The sequence below is a fragment of the Primulina tabacum genome, chromosome 7 (assembly GCF_025594145.1).
Source record: "Primulina tabacum isolate GXHZ01 chromosome 7, ASM2559414v2, whole genome shotgun sequence".
In the NCBI taxonomy this organism is placed as follows: domain Eukaryota; kingdom Viridiplantae; phylum Streptophyta; class Magnoliopsida; order Lamiales; family Gesneriaceae; genus Primulina; species Primulina tabacum.
The window spans coordinates 7,426,602-7,445,658 of record NC_134556.1 but is presented as its reverse complement, the minus strand read 5'-3'; the positions used below and the strand labels follow the sequence as shown (position 1 = coordinate 7,445,658).

At 33.0% G+C, this 19,057-nt stretch overlaps 1 protein-coding gene and 1 long non-coding RNA gene across 4 annotated transcripts; one reads left to right on the top strand and one right to left on the bottom strand.

The window, feature by feature from the left end:
- Positions 1-2,091: 2,091 nt before the first annotated feature.
- Positions 2,092-18,456, top strand: LOC142551087 (chloride channel protein CLC-d-like). 3 transcript variants are annotated; one of them, XM_075660134.1, is made up of 9 exons: positions 2,092-2,239; positions 2,369-2,439; positions 2,526-2,605; positions 2,678-2,827; positions 2,924-2,983; positions 3,069-3,143; positions 3,406-3,557; positions 4,001-4,136; positions 18,191-18,456. In XM_075660134.1, exons 4-9 carry the CDS (start codon positions 2,693-2,695, stop codon positions 18,320-18,322), a joined length of 690 nt encoding a protein of 229 aa, XP_075516249.1. In that variant the 5' UTR covers positions 2,092-2,239; positions 2,369-2,439; positions 2,526-2,605; positions 2,678-2,692; the 3' UTR covers positions 18,323-18,456. The 3 variants fall into 3 exon arrangements, with proteins under 3 accessions (XP_075516249.1, XP_075516251.1, XP_075516250.1); XM_075660136.1 differs by lacking the exon at positions 4,001-4,136 and having other exon boundaries at positions 18,191-18,313; XM_075660135.1 differs by lacking the exons at positions 2,092-2,239; positions 2,369-2,439; positions 2,526-2,605; positions 2,924-2,983 and having other exon boundaries at positions 2,693-2,827; positions 3,038-3,143.
- Positions 3,454-5,313, bottom strand: LOC142551090 (uncharacterized). The gene is made up of 2 exons (XR_012821478.1): positions 4,922-5,313; positions 3,454-4,891 (listed from the first exon to the last, which is right to left on the bottom strand). It is a non-coding gene; the product is annotated as an uncharacterized LOC142551090 (long non-coding RNA).
- Positions 18,457-19,057: the final 601 nt, after the last annotated feature.

The following is a 19,057-nucleotide window of genomic DNA, read 5'->3' as shown; positions in this document are numbered from 1 at the left end:
AGAAGTGCCTGGTAGTGGCGGGATCGCCACGGACACATTGCACGATGTCACAAGATAGTGTATTGGCGATGGTGCCAAAGTCTGTCACCGAATGTTTGGCTATCGATGTGGATAGAATTAGAGCTTTTTCTATTACTGGTAATCGATACCTGTATCGATGTGGATAATCGGAGCTTCTTCTATTACTGGTAATCGATGTTATATCGATGTGGATAGAATCAGAGCTTCTTCTATTACTGGTGATCGATACTATCTCGATGTGGATAGAATCAGAGCTTTTTCTATTACTGGTGATCGATACTATATCGATGTGGATAGAATCGGAATTTCTTCTATTACTGGTGATCGATATGGAATGCCAACATTTGGAATTAGGGATCCCTAGGCTAGGATTGAGTCTAGTCTAAAACGTAGAGTTACGAGTCTGAGTGACAGTTATATTGATTTATATTTATTGATGTTGATTTAGGTTCCTGAATATGGTACATGTCGATTTATGTTCCTGATTTTGGTACATGTTTAGAATAGGAATTATTCTTGATATTAACTCATGTTTCTGATTCTGTTACATGTTAGAAATGTTTGTTATATGCTTTTATATGATTTATATGACTGCATGTATACATGGTTTATACTGAGAATATAATTCTCACCGGAGTTATCCGGCTGTTGTCTTGTTTGTATGTGTGCATGGCAACAGGTGGGATAGAAGCGGGGTCAGGACAAGAACGAGGCTGGACTAGATAGCGTGGAGATTCGGACTCAGAAGCAACTTAGGATTCAGCACGGATATGTAGTTGAACCTAATTAGATTATTGTAGATAATACAATAATTGTATATTTATGTCTATTATGTAATTTGAATTTAATTACATTACGTTTCCGCTTTGCATTTTAAAAAAAAATTAGACCTTGTTTATTAGAAATGATTAAATATTCCTAAAGACAAATAAGGAATGAATTAGCGTCCGGGTCCCCACACCTCCTGTTCGAACCGAGGTTTGAAACCAAACCTAACGATCATACAAGTATCATATAATATCTGAAAATCATAGTTTTAACATTTAAAAATTTATAGTAAATGAAATACTCATCCAAAATTTACGAAACTTGCACAACAGCCTAGAATAATATAGAGCATGCTTCGAAAAATTTAACTTTTATTTTTTGTCGAAGCGTGTAACACACGCGCCGATTCCCGCGGCAGGTGGCCAGCGTCCGACCACCACGCGCGGCCAATTGTTTTGCATCAAACTTAAAATATGATTTCCTACAACTATATGTTATAAGCTTTCTGAAATTCCCAGCCGAAACGTGCCAGAAAAAGAAAAACTAGTAAAACTCACACCCTGATTTCGGATGTCGGAAAACATTATTTTCGAGGCCGATTCCGGGAAACCAAAGACATGAATGAGAAGTATGACATACAATGAACAACTTTCTTGTTTGTACTAAGGTGCAATACGGCGGTTGTGGTGGGAAGTGGTGGTGAGTTTGGATATAGGAGGGTAAAATTGGAAAAATATGAAGGATTATGAGTTGGATAAATAATTCTAGGGGGTGAGGAGATATTATTTTAACCCACCTAATATAACCTAATCATTTATAGGAGGTATTGATTTGGTTAAATAATCACGTGTATCAAACGAGCGATAAGGTAGGTTAAAATTAATAAACCCACCTTATCACAGCAACCGAATACAGCGGAATGGTCTTAATACTACCTCTTGGGGACCTCCTAGATAATATATTTAGTGTGAACCAAATTGTCTGCAATACAAATTAGTGACTTATCAAACCTAGGATGACCAGGAGACTATTATGTTGGAGAGAAAAACAAGATATAGAGAAAGAACATGTATCTTAATACATCCTGTGAGCTGCATTGCCTGAATCAGTGGAAATTATTATTTGCATTTTTTCTGTAATCTGAAATGCATCTGGTGACTGGAATCATTATAATAAAGCTATACCAACAAATAAAGATTTTTGAACTATTGCATTACATTATATCCTAAATAACTTGAGGTTTTTCATCTGTATCAGCCTAGTTAAATAATTCCTGAGAATATACTGCTTTGTCAGTTTTTGTTTAAAGGTGGAGGAGTCAGCTACTGTGGCATGTCTTTTTTACATCTGCTGTTGTAGCTGTCATGGTACGTACAGTTATTGGATGGTGTAAAAGTGGAAACTGTGGACATTTTGGCTCTGGAGGTTTCATTATATGGGACATCTCAGTGTGAGGAATGGAACTTTTACTCCATCCCCTAGTCTTTCGTAGTCTTTCATTTTTTTCTTTTATTGTCATATATCTTCAATGTTACATATTTACTCCACAATGTGCTTAATAATTCATCTTTGTTTCTAGTGGGCAAGAGGATTACTCTTTTCAAGAATTGTTGCCAATGGCTATTATTGGCGTTATCGGGGGACTTCGTGGTATATGGATAGCCCAACTATATAATTTTTTTTAAGTGATTTTTGCCTTTTTGGTTCTCGATATTTATGCATGTTTTGCTGCACAGGAGCTCTTTTTAATCAGCTTACTCTTTACATGACTCGATGGCGTTGAAATCACTTGCATGAAAGAGGGAATCACGTCAAAGTATGTTCCTGAAGTGAGTTACAACGATTTGATAGCTCAATGATACACGTTTGACACCTAGCGTTCTTACAGGTTATTGAAGTGTGTATGGTATCTGTGATAACTTCGGTTATTTCATTTGGTTTACCACTTTCCACAAAATGCATCCTGTGCCCCGAAAGAGATGCTAATTCTGGCATTGAATGTCCTCGCCGACCAGGGATGTATGGAAATTATGTCAATGTAAGAAAGTTCACAACCTTACTCTTTTCCTGTCCCTACCTCTATGTAGACGGGTTTGGTTTTGTGCTACATTTTTTGCATTCTATGGTATTACAGTTTTATTTTGGTAAGGACAAGGACTATAACAATCTTGCAACCATATTCTTCAACACTCAGGTTAGCAGAAGTTTCCTCCAATTTTTGGTAATTCTTTTGGTGTTTGTTTTGCAGGAATTATCACCCTATATATGTACGAATGCAGGATGACACCACCAGAAATTTGTTCAGTGCAAAAACCATTCATGAATATAGCGCGCAGAGCCTGCTGACATTTTTGGTATTTAATTAATATCTCATATTATTGTTTGTTTGTCCATGAATACTTGGTGCCATATTCCATTTATATTGCTATATGCTGTTCTATTCGAGGTTAAATTTAGGCACAAACAGCGTGGAATTCAATAGCAAGTTTGATCTGGCAGAGAAACTTTTGGAACTTAACTATTAATTTGTCCAGTCTGTCTCTATGCAACACGAACCATTATTTATTATGTTATGCCATTTTTCATGAGATTGTTCTGTTGTGATTTCTTATTCAGGTTATGTTTTATAGCCTAGCAGTAGTCACTTTTGGTACTGCTGTTGCAGCTGGTCAGTTTGTTCCTGGCATAATGATTGGTTCAACCAACGGACGTCTGGTTGGGATGTTTGTTGTCAGTTTTTACAGAAGACTGAATATTGAAGAAGGAACGTGAGTTCGTTTCGTTAAATTCATTTGTCTCTCTTTTTACGTTATTGTCACCTCCTATGAAGAAGGAACTTGAGCATTTTTTTACATTAAATTGATTTATAGTTTCTTTTTCATTTTTGTCACCTCCTATCGACTTGGATGTATCGCTTGTTGCAATTTTTGTTCTGCTTTCGGTTCATGTCGTGACATATGTAATGCTAAGATAAAATATTGTAGATATGTTTCTTTAACAAAAACAAAGGTGTGAATCTTCCTCTTCACTTGTTTTTAAATTTTTAAGTTAAAATATTAAATATATATTTAATTTTAACATAACAAAATATATACCTGAATCTCTGTTTGGTCGTCGTTGCAGAGAGGGGTGTATATTTGCAGTGATTATGATTTCTGTATCTCCTGTTGCCGAATCTGAAATGCTAGTGATGCTAGTACTGGAATTTCAGATATGCTCTATCAGGGGCTGCATCATTCCTATGGGGCTCAATGCGGATGACGGTGTCTCTTTGTGTTATTATGGTTGAAATCACGAATAACCTGAAGCTACTACCTCTAATCATGCTGGTTCTTCTCATATCAAAGGTTTTTTTCCTTATTCCTTCTTGTTTAGTACTCAGAGAAATACAACGGTCCTTTGGCATTATCTTGACCAATTCCATGTCAACAAAAGATTAGAGGGATAAAAAGGATACGGATGGAAAGAAACGCTAGCTAATTTCTAATTTATAAAACATATTGTCTATTCTCTTTTATGGCCTTTTGTTTTTCCTCCTGCCCCTCACTTGCATATAATTTTTTGTGAATAAGACTCTCCTTCCAGTTTTTTCCCATAAAACATCTTTAGAAATAACGTGAAAAATTCATCTACAGCTGGAGGATGTGTGCAAAAGACTTGTCTCTGACCATAGTTGTCAATAGCGAGCATAGCACTCGCTATTGCCCGTAGGGAGGCGAAGCAAAGCGAAGCCCCGTGGATACAGGGCGCTACCCGCACTACACTTAGAGATAGCGAGCGCTATCATCGCGATAGCATTTGAGGCGACAGCGTCGATAACGTCGCTGTAGAAGAAAAGCTGTAGGACATTTTTTCTAAATAATGCAGATTTTTTTAGGTGCAATTTGCATAATTTTTAGATCCAATAATATATGAAATCAACTCTTCTTATCCTCTTCTAATTCAATCTTCTCCATTTCTCCCAATCAACCCTTATGTAAACCCTACCATTCTCCACTATTTCTCCTCTTTTGTTGCTTGTGGCTCGCCGAACATTATGCTGTCGGCCGCCGGACTTACATCACGTCGTTATCGGTAAATAGGAACATCTACACATTTACACCTACAGGAAGCTCGAAGGCGGCATCTACACCTACAGGAAGCTCGAAGGCTGCCACATCTAAGTCTAGACGAAAAAGACCAATAGGAACATCTACTACATTTAATTGTGTAGATGAAGATGATGAATTCGACTTTGATGAAGAAAGTGAAAAAGAGAATGATGCCGAGCACTATGCAATTTCAAATTAAGAAGATGGTCTCTATTTGGATGAAGAAGATGAAATGAATTTTAGATTATGTTTTCTAGTTCTAGAATTGAGATTTTATATACTTTGAACTTATATATTACAACACAAAACCTTTATGGCTTGATTACAACAACCACCTGTATTCAGGAAAATTAAGTCTTCAAACCCTTTGTCTCTCGAAGGCCTTTAAGGCGAGTTTAGATCTTTCCAAATTTGAATAGGTAAACCACTAGTTTATAAACAAGATTGATCTCTTGATGTTTTAATGATTTTGAAGAACTTTAATTCGAGTTTTCGTTAATTTAATCTTCTTTTTTAATTTTACAAGATAATTGATAGAAGGTATGATATAATCAAACAATGGATCATATATGTAATGAAATTCATAAAATTCATAAGACATATGCATAATTTTGAATGCAGAAGAATGAAATTAGAACTCTGGAGAGATTGCACGAATTATCAAATTCATATTCAGAGAGAAGAGAGAAGGAGTAGTTTTTTCGATGCGTGGAGCACAAAGAGCATCCACTTCTTAAATAGAATACAATATTAAACAGTACAACCATTATCTACAGTACTCATACTAATAAAAACTTGACACGTTCTGTAACGCCCAAGATTTTAGTTTAATACTTTTGAGTTTACTATGTATTATGAATAAGGGAATGGAAGAACAGACACGGAGAAGCGACGTTGAAATTTGAGTTTAGTTGCAAAGTATAGTGTTGGAGTAGAAAGACCAGTACACCTGCGCCAGAAAAGCTACCGCACCCGCGGTGTTGGGACAGTGAGGGCAGCGCAGCCGCGGTAAAAGAGCCAGCGCACCCGCGGTCGTTCTTCTGAAATTTTTGAAGTGTTACAGTATGCTCAGCGCACCCGCGATGCAATGTGTAGCGCACCCGCGGCGTGCAGAATGAAGAATTGTCCTTGCCATGCATATATCATGTGTTGTCTTCATTCTTCAGCTTGATATGGACGAGAGAAAACCAGAAAAGCTCCAGAATTCCTTCAAGTCTCTTCATAGCTTAGAAATTAGCTTGTACAAGATCTAACCACCCGAATTTCGATCTGACTTCGGTTCCGTACTCCTCTTGTTACCAGCTACAAAAAGATGTAAGTATTTCTACATTTCAACATGTTTTGAAGTTGAGATGTTGGGAGAAATCAGATATGATTACTATTAGATATTCTTGAGATTATAAGCAACGTATATTCGCAATCGGATCGAAGAACGGACATCGTGTGATATTGTTATTATTTTCAAGCACATATATGAATGAGATTATACAGATTTTGAGATTGTGGAACATATTGGTGATGATTATGAGTTATTGTTATGATTATTGATGTTTGAGTTGACCGGTATCGCGAGATTACGCCGTTATGCCGTCGAAATGTACCGAGATTGAATATTGATCCGTATATGTATTCTTTTGAGTTAGAGGTTGATATGATACATTATTTATATGTTAATTCAGATTGGTATTGATAGATTTGATATCGAGATTTCAAGACTTCGACTTGTTCAGACCGAGACTACGACAAGAAGGGTATAATTCAATGTTGATTCTGGAAGACACAACTCAAATTAGATTCTATTTGAGTTTCCCAAAATCACATACTAGATTGTTTATAATTTGATATGGTTATGCCTTGTTTATAGAATTATAGCAATGCACATGAGATAGGTGAGTCGTTGGCAGATATGCCAAGATACCGGATGTTCGATGATATCGATGTACGTAGGAGAAAATCGACTATTATTGTAGATATTCGATACAGAGCGGGCCGAAGTCCGGGAATAAGACGTACCGCTACCCCGATTGGGAGAGTAGGTGGGAGATTGTTGCGTCTTATTCATACCGGGATCCCTAGATTTAGATATGAGTCGAGTCAAAGAGTAAGAGTCGAAGAGTTTTATCTGTATTCACTAATGCGTCATAAATACTGATTTATGTGTTATGATATTGTATGTAATTGCATGACATGCATGTATACATGTTTTATACTGGGATTTGTTCTCACCGGAGTATCCGGCTGTTGTTGTGTCTGTATGTGTGCATGACAACAGGTGGGACAGGATCAGGGTCAAGGAGAGCGTGACTGAGATTGGATAGCGTGGTGATTTCGGGCGTAGAAGAAAACTAGATGTTCTACATGTGATATGTAGTGTGTTAATAACGCTAGTTTGTATGATTGTAATGGAACAAGACATGTACCGATGTTTGTTGAAATAAAATAGAGATAATGTTGATGTATGATTTATATACAATTGTTTTTTATATTAAAAACAAAATTTTGACCCACATTTTCTAGCAAAGATCCAATTAATCCCAAAGCAAATGAGTTAGAGCCCGGGTCCCCACACGTTCATACAAACCGATAAGGATACAATCATATCAATAATTCATACAAAAGACTTTTAGTCATGGTATCCAGGTCATTTCCCATGTATGCATTTAATAATGCAAAAATATCGTCTCCGTCATAAGGGTCTTGAGCATCCTGCTCTTTATCATCTTGATCTGTCATTGGAGTATCTTCTTCAATTTTTTCTTTTCCTTTTGAAGAAGTTGATTCTTGAGTAGATAAATTAGATTTTTCATTAAATACTTCAGTAAACATGAAAGTAATAGTGTCTTTGTCCAAATGTTGGAATAATTCTTTAAGCAATGTAGCCTGAGTAGGCGTATCTTTATTTAGATTTCTCATGGTTTCTCTGGCTGGTCCAAGGGCAATAACTCTTTGCCAATCACAAACTTTTCCCTCAGCAAAAATGTCTTCTTTTCCCCACCATTTTATAAAATTTTCCTGAACAAGATAGTAGGAGTAAATTTTATTTCCAATTTTTCTTTGGCTTGGTCTTGTAACCCATATTCCCATCTGATTATCCAAGGAATATTATAATTGATAGCAAATTGGATCATAGCTGTTAATCCATCAAATTGTGAATTGGCCTGTTGGAATTTGATCCATATATTTTTAACATTTCGATTAAGAATAGATGGCATTACCCCCCATGAAAAAAAGAAGGTTTAAACCAAGTTGGTATAAATTGATGAATATCATCAAGTTGGAATTTTATCCACCAAGAATGTTTTCTTTGGGAATTCTCATATATAAGAATAGTATCCCAGGCCATGATATAATCATGATAATTGAACATATTCAGCATTGCCTGAAAAGTGTTCAATTCGAGAGGTAATCCCCAATTAGCTGCTGGAATAATTTTCTTAATAATCATTTTAGAAAAGGCAAAATCGCGATTGCGATCCATATGTTGAATTTCAACATAACCAGTTTCAACTAAAATTGTTTAAAAATAGTCTCCAGTTTTTTTTCCCAATATGGGTTGTAGATCTTTAATCAAATAGCTTTGAGCTATATGGATAGGTGATAGACCTTTTAAGTCTTTATCTACAAGACAACAATTAAGATATCCTGAAAATAAGTGAGGATATTTTAATTCTTCCTTAGATCCTTTAAATGCAAATATTGCATTATTATAATAATGAATATCATATGCAGTAAGATCCTCTGCAAATTCTTTAATAGGATCAAAATTTTGCTCTTTAGTATTATGTTAGATTGAGGAATATTTGTGCCTTATTTAAAAGGTAGTTTATTCATTGGCTTTTTGCCTGTTGCTGGCCTCTTTAGGACTGTCTTCCAAGGTTGATCCCTGCAAAAATTCTCTGGTTAGAAATTCTGGTAAAGAATTAGATTTTCTAGAGATGTGTTAAATATCAAACATGCTAATATAGCTTGTCATCTAGCAAATATTTGTTTAGATGCTATTATTTTAACATCTTTTAGAAGAATATCTCTAGCAGATTTGCAATCAACTCTCAATAAAAACTTTTTATTTAAAAGATCACTTTCAAATTTTGTAATACATTTAACAATTGAAAGAATTTCTTTCTTTATTGTAGAATAATTCTTTTGTGTATTATTCCAAGTTCCAGAGGTGAATCTGACAAGAATTTCTCTAGATTTATTATCTATTTTTGTTTAAGTATTCCTCCGTATCCAATATCAGAGGTGTCTGTCTCGACAATTTTAAATGCTTCTGGATTAGCAATAGATAAACAAGGGAGTTCTTTAACTCTTTCTTTTATTTTTTGTATTGCTAAAGTATGATTATTAGTCCATGGTTGAGGGTTTTTCTTTAACCTTTGAAACAATAATTTACAGTCTTGAGCGAGATCTTTATAAAAATCTCCTATGTAATTAAGACTACCAAGAAATCTTTGTAACTGATTTATATCAGTGATTTTATCAGGAAATTTGTCAGAAAAACTAGTTGCTCTTTCTATAGGAATCATTATCCCATTTTCAATGTAATGTCCTAAGAATTTTATCTTAGTTTGAAAAAGTTTTACCTTTTTCTGATTTACTGCTAAACAAGCTTTTTTAGTGGCTTGCATAAATATATTAAGATGTTTAAAATGTTGATCAATATTATCAGAATAAAAAAGGACATCATCTATATAGAATATAATATCTATATATAAATTATAAATTTCATTCATTATATTTTGAAATTCCATTGGAGCATTTTTTAATCCAAATGACATTACATTCCATTCGTAATGTCCAAATGGTACAATAAAAATTGTTTTATATTTATCTTCTTCTTTTAGAAGAATTTGATAAAAAAGAATAAAATATTTTTCCTTTAAATAATCTATTTAATAGATCTTTTTTATTTAATAATGGATATTTTATTCATTTTAATGCTTTATTAAGCGGTTTATAATTATTAACAAGTCTAGGATCTCCTCTTTCTATCTCGGCGGCATTTTCTACATAAAATGCTGGACAACTCCATTGACTATTAATTGGTCTGATCAATTCTTTTTTAAGAAGACTATCAATTTCTTCTTTACAATAGTTTAAAAGTCTAGGCCCCATAGCAATAGGCCTTACTTTTGTAGGAATTTTATCTTCAGTAAAATTGTCTATATAAGGTAAACTTAGTTGATGTTTTTTCCTATTCCAAAAGGCATTAGGAACATCTGCACATATTTCTTTGAATATAATTTCTGAAATAATTTTTATTTTTTCTTGAATTTTCTCAGAATTTATTTTTTCTTTAATATTTTTAAAAAGAATTTCATCTTTTAATGAAGTAACAAAATTTTCTTTATTAATTACTATTTTTTGTAAAATATTAATAGATTTTGATACTGGTATAGTTGTGAAAGGAAAAAATAAATCATTTCCTTTAATATTGGTATATAATCTTTTTTCATTAATTTTGGAAACAACATTTGGAAAAAAAGTGTTCCTAATTTAACATGAGTAGAAATATTTTTAATAAGAATGAATGTAGTATTAATACAAACTCCAGAATTACATATTGCCACATCAGACAATTTATAATTAAATATAAGATGTTGCTTATTAGCAGCTGTTATAAATTGAGTAGGCTTTTTATAATAATTATAAGGAACAATTCCTTCACTGATGCAATTTACATCAGCTCATCTATCTAAAAGTGTTTCAATATAATTTTAATTTTTTTTATTAACAATAAGTGTTACTTTTGAGTACCACTTTTGAGAAATAATTTGATCACTTTTATTGATCCATATCATTTGATTTATTTCATTATTGTCTTGAGGTAAAATACTTTCATCTTCTTCTTCATCGGAAGTGGAATCTTATCCCAACTATGATTGTTATTAATACTAAGAGTATTTACTCTTTCTTTTAAATATTTTATTTCAGATTTTATCTGATCTATTTCTCTTTTTAATTCGGAGATAGTGGGTTCTCTTTCCTTTTGTTTTGATTTTTCTAGTATTTTATTATAAGAATATAATTCATTTTCTTGTACCATATTCTGTACAAGTTTAGTAGGCTTATGATTTGCCATATTTAGATAATGTTCTATAGTTTTTCTTTTTTTTATAGGGTCTTTTATTTTATCTATAAGATCTAAAATGAAAGTTTCTTCATTTGATATAACATTTATTTATAATCCCATAACATTTATGAGACATGTGTCACAATCACAATCTGGATCACAGATTTATTTTCTGATATTTCAGAATCATTATCTGAACTACTATTAGAGTATTCAAATATTTCTTCATCAATAATGTTAATATAGAAATCTTTCTGCTTTAGATTTTTTTTTATTAAGAAGAATATTTATTAATGATTCTTTTAAATAATTATTTATGTTAAGATTATTTATCTTTTTCTTGACATAACACTTATTAGTTTTATGTCCAAATTTTTCACATTTCCAGCATGCTGGAACTTTATTTGTAGTCTGTTTAGACCTTTTCTTAAAATAGTTTCTAAATTATTTATATTTTTTATATAATGTTTTTTCTTTTTAAAAGGAAATATTTTTCTTTTCTTATCCCTTTTAGGATATTGTATTGGCTGAAAACCAATTTGTTCACAAAAATCACCGATAATATTTCGATTTTCGTCCTTTTGCGTATCAAGTTGTCTTTTTAACTTGATATCATTAAAAAGAGTTATTCCTTCTGCAGTTATTTCTGCAGATAAATCTCCATAAGTAAACTCCAATCTATAGAGTTTGTTGGAGATTTAGATTTTAATATCTTTTTATCTCTTTCAGCGAAAAGAACTGGAAGTCCAGAAATAAATTTTTCTTTCCAAAAATTTGCATTGCAATCATTTCTGGTTAAAAATTTCGTCATAAAAACATCTTTATACCATTTGAATTCAGATAGTGTTGGACATCTCAAGTTCATTAATTGTTCCTGAGATCTATCTAATTAAAACTCATTAGCTCCAATAAAATTATATATGATAGTATAAATAAGTGTATTAACCGCATCTGACTCTTCTCTTCCATTAAGATCAATGATAGAGGAGTTAAGAATTTTATTCTTTGCATCTTTTGAAAGATAAAAATCCCATCAACCTTGAAGTTGGCTAGTAAAACCAGTAATAATAGTGTAGAACCCGTAAATTAGACTAAGTATAAACCATGCATAATTTATAGCATTTAAAGTAAAATGATTTTTATTATTGCTTGAGTATTAAATTCTTTCCTTTAAACTTAATTATTTTACGAAGTAGTTTAATTGTTACCTTTTCAGTTAATTAAGTGAGGCCGGACTGGAGTTAGAGTTTTGAGATAAAATTTAATATTAAGAAAACATACCTAGAATTTATTTTAGCTAACTAATAAGTTAATTTAAGTTAAAAGAATGTTTAAGGAATTATTTAAGTAACTTGAGGTAAGTAGGAAATAAATTCATTTAGGTTTCATAATTAATGTGTTAATTCACTAAATTATTTAAAGGATAGGTAAGGCTCTAAAGATTTAAAATACACTAACTAAGCAATATTTCCCCTCCACTTAATAGCTTAATTTCGGCCACCACTTAAGTGATATAACATTTCTTTGACAACTCACCACCTTTGACCCTTTCTTTATTATTTCTTGGCATGATAATCTTTTTTTTTTAATCATCATTTAATTATTAATCCATCATTATCCTAGCCTTGGTTGACATGAAGAATCGGTCCTTTACACCTCCATTATCCCTCCAAGAATATTTGATATCAAACCATTTCAAATTGAAAAGGGAGCAAGACTTGGTCATGCCATTTGAATCCCTTTTATATTGCAACTCCCCTCCATCTCTCCTAACCATTATTCCCCCTCCTCACCACCGAAATTCAGAGAGGATTCAGAGCTAAAAATTGTGAGAAAGCCTAAGAAACACAAGAGAGAAAATTGAGTAGAAGCAAGAACAAGAATATCACTCCGTCTCCTCCGCGCCGCGTCGTCGTTTCGTTCGTTTTTCTTTCAAAACGAACCAAGGCATGTTTATATTTTTATTGACTCTTCAATCAAGTCATATTAATATTTTAAAACATCATGTGTGCATCAATCATGAAGGAGAAAACCGAAATTTTCAGCAACAAGAACAAGAAATAATTTCTGCACAGATTTCGTTTCTATTCATGCTTCATGTTGGGTATGTTTCATTTCGATTTCAGGGGTGGCTCGTTCCAAGGGCTCGAGGCTGCATATAGAAATTTACTAGGACATGTTAGGTTCATGAAAGAACATTGGTTCCAGCCACATACCTGCTGGAAGTCTAGAACGACAGCAACACGTCCCTATTGCCATTTGTGTTCGATTTTCTTATGGTTGCTGTCAAAGGTTGATGGTTCTGATCTTGGCTGCCCTATGGGCTATAGCCATGGTTAGAACATCTCCTTATAATGTCTAAGACGTGACCAAGTCGCCATTTCAAGGCTTGGTCCATGGTGGAATCGTTTTTCAAATCAAAAACAAGAAACAGCCCCTTCGATCCCCATTTTTATTCTGCATGTAGTTTCGATTTTGTGGGTTGGGGTGAATCTCGGTTGGCCTCTAGCCCTTAGCCCTAGTTCGCTCCATATCCCTTGACATCTATATCGTGCCATGGTCAATCAAATGGCCACTGGAATGGTCCGTGGGAGCAAGCGAAGCCAATAACCCCACGCGCGCAGAAGTGCTTTCGGGTGGGACTTTTCGGTCGGTTTCATGGTGTGGTTCGAATGGTGGCTGGCCTAGGGCCCTTAGCCATGGTTCAAATCATTCCTTAGGATGTTGGTAAGAGGCTCTGGTTGGTGTTTCAAGTCCCAATGGTCGGTAGTCTCGAAAACGACGCAAGTAATCAAAGGCGCTGCTGCTGTATTTTGACAGCAAGTGACGTCGCGGTTCAGAGGCGTGTTCCGGGTTCTTGTTTGGCTTTTAGCCTATGGCCTTGGACTAGAGAGTGCCTCATCAAGTTAGGAAGGTCATGTTTTTGGCCGTTCGTGATTCGGATCATTTTAGAGGTCGTACGAGAATTTACGGTGCAATGTGCCAAAATGACTCTCGAAAGAGCGTTTCACGTTTTTGGCCTCCATTCACTAAATTTCGAGTACTGTAAATTTAGGAGCATTGTTTCATCATTTTAGACGTATTTTAATCATGACTATATGATGGTTCGGTGTTGGTTCGGGTTGGCACGGAGTCATGATTAAATACGAAGTCGTTGGGCGTAATTGTCTCGTTTTTGGATTCAATTACAAAATTTGGTCAAGAAAATCATTTGCATATTTTTCATGTTAAATTTAGGTCGCAGCGAGCCTAGGAACGATTCAACCCATGTGGTAAAATAATACAGGATATTTAATTATGTCATTTAATTATATTACGTGCATAAAAATATAAAATATTCATTTTTGAGATTTATGCGATATTGCTTGTGGCCATTTCACTATCATGGGATTATTGTATCACCCGCTGGTCACTACCGGTTCAGTTCAGTTCCACCCAGTATACTGTGGCATTAGTCTGATCAGACAAACATTACTTCACCCGGTGGTCACTTACCGGTCAGTTCAGTTCAGTGCAGGGGCCACTTGCGTAGACCATAATCTCACCAGAAAATTATTACATGCTATTTCATTACAGGGCTCCAAGGAGCAAACATTTTCACTATTATTCTCAGTTCAGTTATGCACGTATTATAATTGCTCATGATAAGTTATTTTCACGTTATGCCTCATGACATGATATTTTTACTCACATGCAATTTTATTATATTATTTACTCGTTATTTATGATATATGCATGCTGAGTCTTTAAACTCACTTGACTTGATTGTTGTAGGTACTGATGAGGTCGGGACCGAGGGCGGGGACCAGTGAGCTAGCTTGGGTCGGCAGTAGTGGAACCCGAGGACCTCCTTTACAGCATTTACCATTTTTATGCTCAAATACTTTTATCAGTTGTTGGATTACTTTAACTTGTTATTTTGCGAACAATAAATTCTTTCGCTGCTATTTTGAACATTAAACTTGATTTATCAGTTTATTTTATAAATGAGGCATTTTGATTATTTTAAAAAAAAATTTTAAATTTTTCCGCAAATTTTCAAACACGAATTTTCGGGCCATTATAAATAGTTCGAGCAATTTGCCTATCATTATTACCTTTTATTTTTGCGACAGAAGAGTATATTAACATTTGTTTAATAACATTTTTTATCTGATATTCAGATTTTCCATATATATTTCATTCAGTAATGACTTCTCTATTAAACTAAACGTAATCTTTCTTTTCTTCTATTTGAAGATCAATTGGTCTTGCCTTTTTATAAAAAGGTTTTACAATTGACACTTTATGCATTTTATTAATTTGCATTTCATCTTCATGAACTTGAAAATTTTCAAGTTGTTCAGCTTTGATAATTACCGAATAGAATCTTTTTCTTTTATATTGATTTTTTGTAATCTGTCTATTAGACCTTCCATAAAACCTTCATCCTTTTTGGAACTTAAAAGAAATTTCTCTTTTAAGATTAGGAGAAAGTTTTATCATTAAAGTTCTTGAACTTTCACCACTAGAAGTTTTCTTGTTTAGATTTTGATAAAATCTCTTCTACTCTAGTAGTTTGATTTCTTAAAGAATGTAAAGTAAGATTGGTAAAATTATTTTGCTGAATTATATGATCAAATTTACCATTTCCTAATTCAGATTTTATAGGAGCATCGTATATCTCTTTATTACACTTTTTAATTTGTAAAGTAGTGAATGGAGGATGAATTTCAAAATATTTTCTCCAATTTCATGAACATATAATTTATATGTTGATTGAAGAGTATTTATAAAAGAATCATCTGGAAAATTTGGAAATATTTTATTTCTTGCTGGAAAATATAAGTTTTCCATCCATTTGAAAAAATCTCAATTTAATTTAGTTTCTTCACACCATTCGGTATATCTTAAGGAATATAGAGTTTGTTGTTTTGGGTTTAAAAAACTTAAAAAACATTTTTTCTTATTAAGATTTTTAATCTTATCTAAACTTTTCTGAATAATTTATTATTATTAATAACCATAAAATTATAACTCATCTCAGAAAAAGTAGGGGATTAGAAGTTCTATTATTAACAGAATAACTTCTTTGAAATCGAGAAGTACTGGATTCAGGAAGATCAACCTTGTATTCAGGTTGAGATATATTATCATTAGTCTTTTAAAGACCAGATATACTAATTTTTTCAAAATCAGATATAGAAGAAGTAAAATTTCTACTTTCTTCAGGAAGTTTAATTCGTAAATGTCTTTGGGATGAGAATTTTATTTCAACATCACCGTCAACATATTGAACTATAATTTCTAGTTTTCTAGATTCTTCTTTAAGAGAATGAGCAATATTCTCCATTTTCCAGATTTCTGGCAGAGTAACTTGACTCCAATTAATTGTTTTAGGAATCATAATATTACTTTTATTAATATCAGTTATAAAAAGAGTAGTTTCTCCTCTTTTTGAACTAATTTGATTAGTATTAATTCTAAAATTATAAATAGTTGAATTCATTGCCTAATAACAAATTCTATATAATAGAAAAATATTTTATGTTCCGTCTATCATATCAAAACCTTCAGTATTTATGTTCAAAGTGAGTGCTTTTATGATATTTGGATCAGAAAGAGAGATTAGAAAATTAGGAAAATAACTAAAATGTATTGGTCATTCGCATAATGAGGACTCTATTAATCCTAATAAGGAATCATCAAATTTATTATGCCTTTGATAACGTACAATAATTAAGGCTGAAGTATTTAATCATAATCTTGTAAGAAGTTTTAAACCTACTTGAATCATCCCTAGATGCATAAATTTGTAAGATTGCTTGTGAATATCAACAAGTCTTCGAGATAATAAACTAAATGAATCATATCCTCTTTTTAAAGTAATTTCTTCTTCAATTGTTTTTATTATGTAATCGGATTTAAAATTAAATCCAATAGATCTATAAATCTTCATATTGGAAGATACTGGTAATTTCCAGTTTTGAATATTTTTCTCGAAATTCTCGGAAATAATTAATTCTTTGTTCTTAGTATTACTTGAACATTTATTCTTAGTAAAAGATCATATTATTTTATCCATATAAGAATTAAGTAGATACTGTCAAGAATTTACTCCTACCTTACCTTTTGGCTTTACAGGTTTTACGGAACCCGACTTAAGGATTTCTCCTGGGTAGAGCTACCTTCTTCTTTATAAGATAAAAGAATAAGATATATTACAAGAATAAAACTTTATTGAAGAATTTCCTCAAGATTAATGGCTCTGATACCATTTTAATAAAATGGTGGGGAAAAGAAGACTTTTTTGCCGAGAGAAAAGTTTATGTCGGCAAGGAGTTATTGCCCTTGGACCAGCCAAAAAACCATGAGAAATCTAAATAAATATACGCCTACTCAGGCTACATTGCTTAAAGAATCATTCCAACATTTGAACAAAGACACTATTACTTCCATGTTTACTGAAGTATTTGGTGAAAAAATCTAATTTATCTACTCAAGCATCAACTTCTTCAAAAAGAAAAGAAAAAATTGAAGAAAATACTCCCATGACAGATCAAGATGATCAAGAGCAGGATGCTCAAGACCCTTATGACCTGGATACCATGACTAAAATTCTTTTGTATGAATTATTGATATGATTGTATCCTTATCAGTTTGTATGAACGTGTCAAGTTTTTATTAGTATGAGTACTGTAGATAATGGTTGTACTGTTTAATATTGTATTATATTTAAGAAGTGGATGCTCTGTGTGCTCCACACACCGAAAAAACTACTCCTTCTCTCTGAATATGAATTTGATAATTCGTGCAATCTCTCCAGAGTTCTAATTTCATTCTTCTGCATTCAAAATTATGTAAGTATATGTCTTATGAATTTTATGAATTTCATTACATATATGATCCACCGTTTGATTATATCATGCCTTCTACCAATTATCTTGTAAAATTAAAACATAAGATTAAATTAACGAAAACTCGAATTAAAGTTCTTCAAAATCAGTTAAAAGATCCAGAGATCAATACTGTTTATAAACAGTGGTTTACCTATCTAAATTTTGGAAAGATCTAAACTCGCCTTAAAGGCCTTCGAGAAACAAAGCTCACAGCTAGCTGCTTAGAGCTGAAGGTTTGAAGACTTAATTTTCCTGAATACAGGTGGTTGTTGTAATTAAGCCTTAAAGGTTTTGTGTTGTGCTAGGTTGTTGTAACTAAGCTCTATGTGTTGACTTTCAATTTTATGTTTCCTTTGCAGGCTGTTGGTGATGCTTTCTACGAAGGCCTGTATGAAGAGCAATCTCGATTAAGCGGCATTCCTTTCCTTGAATCTAGAGCAAAATATCAAATGCGGAATATGATAGTGAACGAGGCTTGTAGATTTGACTAAAGGTGGTTGTGATTCCATTGCTTTATTTTCCATCAGTACCAAAGTTTTCCGATTGGCGGTGTGACGAAAAACTGAAATATCAATACTTTTCCCATGATGGATTTGACGGAGTAGCTAATTCGTCAACTTCTAGTTTTTGTCATCATTGTTGCTCGAGATATTTTATGTCATTTATCGATGATTCTCATCTAGAAAAATCTGTGCTTATATCATTCTAGAAATTTAAAATTTTGACTGGTTCATTGGATGATTTTGCTATAGATGCAAGACTGCTTCATACCTTGATTTTGCTATGGATGTAAGACTGGTTCATATGATGATTTTGTTGGATCTGGTTTTCTACACGCCAAAACGCAGCGGAAGTTTTAAAAATTTTGTTTATTTTGACAATCAAAATATGTTTTGCTTTGGGCGCTCGTATGATTTTAACAAAATACATACATAGGATGTTAGAATCGTTATACCTTTGGTGAATAAATCACTGGACACCAACTGATCTGGTATTAACGGATTAGCTCTTGTTGATTCCCTACGAACTTTCTTTGATGAAATCCTCCAATCAAGTCCACGACTAGATTGTATGTTCCTCTTCCAAATTGCAATAGTAAATATGAAAGAGATTTTGCGTAGAAGAGAGAAAAATTGAGGGACGGCTCAATTTTTTTTCTCAAGAGAGGTGGCCGATTTTTTCTTGGAGGATGGAGGCTGATTTTCGAAAAAATATTATGGTGGTAG

Bases quoted from the DNA above. Each gene is read 5' to 3' on its own strand.
- LOC142551087 (XM_075660134.1), top strand. From the start codon at position 2,693: ATGGTATCTGTGATAACTTCGGTTATTTCATTTGGTTTACCACTTTCC. The intron at 2,828-2,923 runs GTAAGAAAGTTC...ATGGTATTACAG, and splicing joins TGTATGGAAATTATGTCAAT to TTTTATTTTGGTAAGGACAA. The intron at 4,137-18,190 runs GTTTTTTTCCTT...TTTCCTTTGCAG, and splicing joins TGGTTCTTCTCATATCAAAG to GCTGTTGGTGATGCTTTCTA.